Source organism: Centruroides sculpturatus, unplaced genomic scaffold (genome assembly GCF_000671375.1).
Source record: "Centruroides sculpturatus isolate CEXI.00-Female unplaced genomic scaffold, Cexi_2.0 scaffold560, whole genome shotgun sequence".
Taxonomy (NCBI): domain Eukaryota; kingdom Metazoa; phylum Arthropoda; class Arachnida; order Scorpiones; family Buthidae; genus Centruroides; species Centruroides sculpturatus.
In genome coordinates, this window is record NW_019384914.1 from 318,232 (window position 1) to 327,042 (window position 8,811).

At 35.8% G+C, this 8,811-nt stretch overlaps 1 protein-coding gene across 1 annotated transcript in view; it reads left to right on the forward strand.

Annotated features, from left to right (window-relative positions):
* The window catches only part of LOC111631709, a 334,641-nt gene that overhangs the window by 203,133 nt on the left and 122,697 nt on the right, over positions 1 to 8,811 (forward strand). The window contains exons 16-17 of the mRNA XM_023376015.1: positions 6,282 to 6,413; positions 7,707 to 7,914. Of these exons, the coding sequence (XP_023231783.1) occupies positions 6,282 to 6,413; positions 7,707 to 7,914 (340 nt within the window). The remainder of the gene's footprint in view (positions 1 to 6,281; positions 6,414 to 7,706; positions 7,915 to 8,811) is intronic.

Consider the following 8,811-nt stretch of genomic DNA (forward strand, 5'->3'; position numbering starts at 1 on the left):
AGCAGTGTGGTGAATTAATGCCACTGTTGTGTTACAAATTTTTTTCAATGAAAAGGGTTAAATTTTAAGTAGAATAGAAAATGCATATATATATATATATTTTTTTTTTAATGAAATTTATTGATGTTACAAATGTTTTACTTATTTATTTTAAATTGTACATGTAAAGTACAGGGACTAGAGACTACCATTTTCTATTAACAATATAACAAACAGTTCAATAAACAAAATACATATAACCATAATTCTTCTCTTCTTCTTAGTGTTGTCCCACAGATGTAGGGTCTGCTATTCGGATATTCGAACGCCACTTTGTTCACTCGAGTGCATCGTCTGGGTTTAGATGCAGAGCCCTTAGGTCTGCATTGATACCATCTTGTCATCGTTTCTTTGGTCTTCCATGTGGCCTGCTGCCATTCTAGGTGGTAGGCAATGTTGGCAACTGTATCCGGGGCTGATCATCAGATGTGGCCAAACCAGCGCAGGTCTCTCTCTCTCTCATTTTTGCCCTAATGGGTGCGATGCCAAATTGTTGGTGTATCGTGTCATTGGTGATATGGTTGAGGCGGGATACACCATGCGTCCTGCAAGCCATGCACATCTCAATGGAATGGAGACATCATTCAGCTGCTTTTGTTGATGGCCAACATTCAGAACCATAGAGAGTGATGGGTTGCACCAGTTTGGTAGATTTTTGATTTTAGGTACGTGGGCATCTTTTTGCCGCAGAGAACACCGGTGATTTCTCTCCATTGTATCCATACTGCATTCACCCTTGTTAATACTTTGTCGTCAATGCTCCCGTCACTCTGTAAGGTTGAGCTGAGGTAGCGAAAAGTGTGCATTTTATGTAAGTTATCACCGTTGACCTGGATTGTATCCATATTTGGAAAAATTTTTAGATATTCAGTCTTCTTGGTGTTAAGGAGCAAGCCAAAGCAACTCAGATGGTTGCTCTAGGCCTGCATCTGGCACTGTAGCTCTTCTCTTGTGGTGGTTGCAAGTATGATGTCGTCGGCATAAAGCAGAATCCAAGGCACATTGTTCTGTATATTCTTTATGATAGTCGATGATGAGAATGAATAGCAGTGGTGACAGTGTGGAGCCCTGATGAATGCCAATGTTCACTGGGAAGTTGTCAGATGTACCAACCATGCATCTCACTTGGCTGCTGGTATTTGTATACAGCATTCTGACCCAGCTGATGAGGCCCTCAGGCACGCCATGGTCACAGAGTGCATACCAAATGAGCTGGTAGGGTACGTGATTAAAGGTTTTTTCCAAGTTGAGGAAGACATATAGTGGTTTATTTTTCTCCCAGTGTTTCTCCATCAACCTGTGGGCTGCAAAGATTGCATCAGTAGTTCCACAGTCCCTCACAAAGCAACACTGGCCGACATTGATCCAAGCAATATCATGCAAACATCAGTCAATAATGCACTCAAAGATTTTCATGGTGAGAGAGAGTAGCATATTGGCCAGTAGCTGGAGCATTCTGCTGGGTCACTCTTGTTCTTGAAGATTGGTACAGTGATACTTGTGGACCAGATTGCTGGAGATCGGCCAGTGACTACCACAGCATTGAAGAACGCATTTAGCCAAGTTGTAGCCTCGGTGTGCAGGACCAGATGACCTTCAGACGTCGGCTGGCAGGTGATCTGGTCCTGGTGCCTTCTGGTTTTTCATACTTCTAATCGCTGCAGACACCTCCCCAGCCATGATTTGAAGGACTGGTTCAGAGCAGGGCAGACCCTCAGGAATCGGTGGATGTGGGAATTCAGTGTTTGAGATCTTATCAAAATGTTTGCGCCAACAGCTCAAGATTTCCTTCTTATCCCGCAGACGCTGTTCATTCTTATCCTTCACACACATGTAGTGCTTGATGTATCACGCATTCCTTATTTGCGCTTTCACTAGTCAGTAGATGTTTTTTTTACCTTCTCGTGTGTCAAGTTGTTCGTAAAGATCTCGATGGTGTTCGGCCTGTGCTGCAGCCATCACTCTCTTAGCTTCGTGCTTGGCTGCAGTGTACCGCTGCCAGTTTTTGCCAATCTTATTGGTGAACTCCAAGCTCTAAAGGCTTTCTTCTTTTTTCGCATCTTTTGTTGTACTTCCTCTGTTCAGAGGAAATGTCTGCTTATCAATGTGCTGACTACCTAAAGTTTTTACTCCAAGGGTCGTCCTTGCAGCTGTGATGGAGTCATGGAGCGCATCCCACATGGTGTCAATTGAATGTTTGTTGGATTCAGGGAAGGTAATGCTATTGATCATGGCAGCTTCATGTTTCCACAACTTCCACCAATTAATCATCATCAGCCCTCTCACGTGGCTACCCTGACGTTGTGTGGTGATCTTCATGTCGATGATTAACAACTTATGCTGTGGGGGTCAGACAATCGGATGGAATGATTTTTATGTCAGTGATACTCTTGTTGAATTCATGTCTCTGTGTCAGCATGTAGTTGATCTGGCTGCAGCTGTTTCTACTGGTGTAGGTAATCAAATGACTCGTGTGTTTCTTGAAAAAAAGTGTTGCAAACAATAAGGTCGTTAGCTTCTGCTAAGTCTAGAATTCAACAATCATCATTGTTTTGTGTACCATATCCAAAGCCACCATGGCAATCATACCCATTCTTGGCCCTCCCAACGTGGCCGTTTAAGTCACCACATACCATGAGCATATCTTTTGTAGGGCACGATGCTACATGGTCATGTAGACTCCCCCAAAACTGCTCTTTCTTCTCTTCAGTGCATCCTGTTTGCAGGGCATATGCCAAGAGATACACACAAAAGTTCTGTATGATTAAATTAATAATAAATAAATTATCCATCAAGGATCATCTTAAGCTCGATTAAGCCTTTTATATAGAACTAAGCCAATTTGTCACAAAGAGATTTCCAAGTGGACGAAAGCTCATCTGCATCTCAGTAGTTAATGCACTGCGTGCTCTTCTGTGCCCTGTGGATTTCCAATTTTTCTAGATATTTTACTGCGTATTTGGATCTAGTAGCTTTTATGATAGAGGCCTGGACCCAGAAGACCGTNCTTCGTTTTTGACGTCACGAGTCACAAACCAATCAGAGTCCCGCAGGTTTTTACAAAAGTGGTGCCCAGGCACAAACGGAGCATGCGAAACACATACAACAAAAAAAAAAAAAAACAATTTAATCTGAGTGACAGATCACTACAACTGATTAAGTATAGTTACAGTTTTTATTTTACATTATATATTTGTTCTAATTATTTAAAAAAATTTTGAAAACTTGTGTTCTATGCATTCCAATTTGGAATATCATTGGCCTGCATTAATGCATTTTAAGATTGAAAAAGTTTTCAGTTTTTGCATTTAAATTTTGTTACTGGACATTAAAGGTTTTTTTGATTGTTCTCTATTGAGGATTTTTTTAATAAATTTTTTAAGTTTAAACTTGTTGGAAAAAATAACTTTTTTATCAAATGTTTCAGAGTTTGTTTTGCTTTGTCCAGATCTTTTTGGCTTCATGTTTGAAGATCAATGTTATCTCTCTCTCTCTCTCTCTCTCTCTCTCTCTCCAGAAATTTAAAGGTATTTTGTCTTGGATGGAAATTTATATCTTCAGTCAATAGTATTAAAGGCAGTCAAATGAAAACGAGACAGACTGTATAACAAGTGTGGCACGGAAGTTGGTAATGCAGGTAGGTGTGTATGTAGAAGTGCCTTCTATTGAGAATCAGGAAGGAACAGCATGAACATTCACTGCTGTGTCATTTGTCTGTTAGACGTGCTCGAAGTGAGGTCGGCGAGTCGTGTGTGTTCAACATCACTATTGAGGTCTGCTGCTTGTTGACTTTCTGAAACACGGCGCCACAATTAACGCACAGCGATACATAGAAACTTTGCAAAAATTGAAGTGTGCTGTCAAATCCAAACACCCAGGAATGTTGACAGACAGCATCATTCTGTTGCAGGATAATTCCCACCCACATGTTACCAAGGTTGTTTTGACTACGCTGCAGAAGTTTCACTGGGAACTTCTGCAGCATAGTCCATACACATCCTCCATACAGTCTCGATTTTTCCCCATGCAATTTTCATATTTTTGGAGCCCCAAAGAAAGACATTCATGGCCGTCAATTTGCTTCGGACATAAAGGTGCACGCCTGGTACAGTCATGGTTCCGTAGGCAACCGCAAACATATTTCTCTGAAGGCATTGACTGTCTTGTCTCACAGTGGGATAAATGTATTAACAGTTATGGCAATTACTTTTGAAATAATAAACTTTTTTACCATCTGTCTCATTTTCATTTGACTGCCTCTAATATAATATCATAGTTCCTCTTTTTGTTTTTAATTATTGCAAATTTTGAGTTTACTTTTAGGCATATTTTCTGTAGAATTTCAATGTTTTGTGTGATATTTTTATCATTTGTTCTAAGATTATTTTATGTAAATAAAGTAGTGTAGTTCTGAATTTATAAATTAAATTTATACCTCTAACATACACAACCATATTTAGTTCTATCTTTGGTAAATTAAATTTACCTAATTATATTCTTTCCATACTTCAGTCTCCTATACCAGAGGAGATCAATCAAATGGAGCTCAGCAGCATTTTTCCTTTCAGATGTTCCTCGATGCCACCTTATTCTTGTGCCTTAGTAAAGAACAAGTTAAATAACAATATTAAAAGAGGAATAAATAGCCATCCTTACAATAATAACACAATGTTGTTAGATTCTGGACACACCCCCCCTAATTAATTGAAAATCGATGTCAAATACATAAATTTTTAGAAATAATATTTCTGATTTTAAATGAAAAGTTTTAATGTTGAAAATGAAGGAAACTGGTAAAATTCACTTCCTTCTCAACGGAAGTTTGACATCCTTTTTGTTTTTCCTTATCTTCTCAAATGTGAGTCACGTACAGTCCAGTTACCCCTCTGTAAACCCCCACTCATCCTAAACACGTGGGAATAATACAATTCTCTCATTGGAGAAAATCATCCAAAAAAAGAGATTCTTCAGTATCATTCGAGGAGTATGCCAGAAGATCCCAAGGAGGACAAACATATTCCATATAAGCTCCATATGGCCAGTGCCCATATTCGAATCACGAAGTTCATACTAAGTTTATTTCTAAGTTACGAAGATAAAGAAAATGATTAATGAATTGCCGATAGAGAATTAAAAAGGGACATACTTGTATACAGAAGAAAATAATATACTTTGAGGTAGTATGATTTTAGCTGAAATTGTGATCTCTCTCTCTATAGCATAAATAGATATATTTGAAAGTCCATTTTGTATAATTTTTCTTTGTTTATTAAATACTTGTTTTTATATTAAAGTAAGGTCTAGAATCATCATCTCCATAGCTATTCAAAACACGTATTAATCTGCATATGATAAAATTGATTAACTGGTGTTATCATCCTGACAAGATCTAGAATTTACTCTCTAGATCTTTTTAAACATTATAAAAAGCCCTCCTATAAAAAGTTTTAGTGAGCCAATCTAATGATTGTGTGTCAGTAAGTGACATAGGTCAAATACCTATGCCTGTGGCTTCTCACAATGTTAAATGATTTTTAATTGATTACAATTGTTTCAGTTGGTTCAAATTGAGATGTTTGGATGTTAAATAATATAAAGGTACCAAACATTTGAAATGTTTGTAGTGTCTATATCATTTAAAATTAAATGATTTGAAGAGGTCTATAAATTAATTGATTTCAATGTTCAGTTTTGTATATTTTAAGGACAAGAAAACCAGATTTTTCTACTTTACACCATAGCTTTTATTTAGCACTTCTTTTGTTCTTGTACACAAAGAAAGGGAAAAGTTTTTAGCTACACAAAATGGCTGTTTTTTTGTTTTACCTGGAACTTGAGTGCCATCTGTGGGAAATACCCACGGCACAAAAACAGAATTAAAACATTTTAAAATTACATAGATCATATCATTAACAATAATAATAATAATTATTTTCCTTTTTTTTTTTAACATTCAAATGTTTTATTGTCAGATTCACTTATATTGTCTCATATCCTTTCCTACCATTTTACATTATTTGAATGTTTCAAATTATGTCATTCAGTACTACATACAGTAATATTACTAGGGTACTTATTTATAAAGGTTGTGGTTTGGTGGTTGTTTCAAATTTAATAATAAGTTTATTATTTAACAAGTGATTAAAATATAATTCTATACAATTATGTTTTAATTATAGTCATTTCTTATGAATGATGCTATAAATGTAAAAACTAATCTTTCTTATTCTGCATTTACATAGGCCATCTCAGAAGTCTCCTATTCCTTTGAATCGATATGATAATCCATTTGAATTATCTGCAACTATGACAAAAACATCAGAAATTCATACAATGGCTAAAGTTCTCTTTAATTTTACTGCTCAGTCATCAAGGTTTGAAAATTTTAAATTTTGTTGTTTAAATTATTATGTTGGGTTTAGTAGGTAATACTCGGTTTAAACCGGTGGTTGTGTACTATGCCGGACCAGAGTCAAGGCATAGCAACCAAAACAAAACTAAAATTAAATGTGTGTGTCAGTGTCTGTATTAAGGAATTTCCTAACAATATGGCATGTATTCAATATAGCGGCCTTCTGTAGTGTGATGTATGTATTTCTACTCAATTGTAATGTTCCCAGGCTTTTGTGTAGCATGTGTGGTATCACACNAAATATGATATAACTATTCTCAGTTACTTACAGTACTGACTCGACTTTATAGAATGCTGACCTTCAGCGCTCTATAAACTCCTACTTGTGGCACTCAGCCAACTATCACTCATAAGTAACTGAGAATGGTTATATCATATTTAAATATGTCTGGAAGAGGCGATCAGACAGGAGGCTCAGGTAGCATAACTGGCAATGTATCCACATGGTAAGTGGGAGTTGAGAGTTTGGCTAGAACTCCACTACTATCAACGTAAAATATCAGTTTTTAAAGAAATAAGGAAATAATGCTATCTTTTTGTATTAAAGATCAATAATAAACATAAATATACACTGTATTTTTATGCATATAACCTATGACAGCATATACTCTGCAGAAAATTGCTAAAATGGAAATGAAACTTTTACATGACCTGTGTCATCATAAACATCATGCCTATAGAGCAACTATTGAAACTGGTTATATGACAAACTGGATGAATACAGTAATACCTTGACTTATGCTACCCCGACTTACGCGATTTTCAAATCCCGTCGATTCATGTTTTGTTTGAGCGCCACGCAACTCTTGATTACTCAGTCTCCCCACACTATTGTTCGGACGTGTCGCGTGGAATTGACGCATAGCTACAATTTATTTTGTGTTATTTATTTCTGTGTTCATTATATCTACAGAGACTTGAGAAACTCTACTATGTCATCCAAACAAAGTAGAACTGATTCTTCTGCATCAAAAAAGAAAAGAAAAACTTTATCTTTGGAATGTAAAGCTAACATTATTAAAGACTTCGATAGAAAAATGAAAATTTGTGAATTTGCAAAGGAGTTTGATTTATCGGAATCGATGGTTAGAACAATTATAAAAGGTAAAAAAAATTTCTCAAAGTTGTGAAAAATGCTCAATCTTTAAATTCAAGCACCATTCATAAACGTCGCGGTATTATTGCTGAGATGGAAACAATGTTAAAATTATGGTGCGATAATCAATTAAATGTGAAAAATTGTACTGTTGATCAGATCCCAGCGTGTTAAGCTGATTTTTGAGAGATTGAAAGAGGATGCTGGAGAGGTGGCTAAAGATGAAGAGATTAAAACTAGTAACGGTTGGTTCAGCCAATTCAAAAGTCACTGTAATTGGCATGGCATTGCAGAAAGTGGAGAGGCGGAAAGTGCTGATAAAGAGGCTGCATCTTACAATCCAGAGAAATTCAAAGCTATGTTGCCTGTGATTTGGAAGTTGAAAAGCTTGGGTGACAGCTTCCCTTTTTGAGGACTGGTTTGGTCATCACTTCATACCTGAAGTCGAACATTATTGCCAATCTAAACAAATTCCATTTAAAGTGATGCTAATAATCGACAATGTACCAGGTCATCCCCTTGAAACTTCTGTTTGAATTTATACTGTATAATGAATTTATACCAATTAAAGTATGGTTGGCTAAAGAAATGAACTGAAGAGAATTAAGGGAGGATCATATGATTATTAAGTAGTTTGGGGAAAAATTTTGATATTTAGATAAATATGTTAGCAGTATGCATGGGTTTTTTTTAAATACATTTTAAAGATGATTTTGGTGAGTTTTAAGAAAGGAAAAACTTAATGATGATGATTTCTAAATTGCAAGTTAAAATCAGAAAACTGGATCATTGCATAGCTGGTGTTCCCTTTCAAATTGACTTTCAAACACAGATAACCATACAATTATTTGCATAAAATTTTAATTATTACAATTAAAACTGAATTACTTAATGTTAACTTTATGTTAACCAAATAACCATTGGATTACATTGGGCTTCTTTTTTGTAATTACAGTAGAGCGTCGATTATCCGAATCAATTGGGGACTGGGGTTGTTCGGAAGGTCGATGTTTCGGATAACCGATTATATACAAAAAATATATTAATTTATTCCATCTTGACATTTTTTTCCGTTGCATGTTGCTTCAATTTTCGTCGATGTTAAGCCTAACGAAGACTATTGTATCGTTAAAAATTATTTTTTTATTTTGTACAAACAAAATAAATATATTGAAAAATATAAAAACAATAAAAAAATTATACGTCAGAAGTTAATTTAGTATCAAAAACGTAAAATATTTGAGTAGCCCAAGAATAGCCAAAG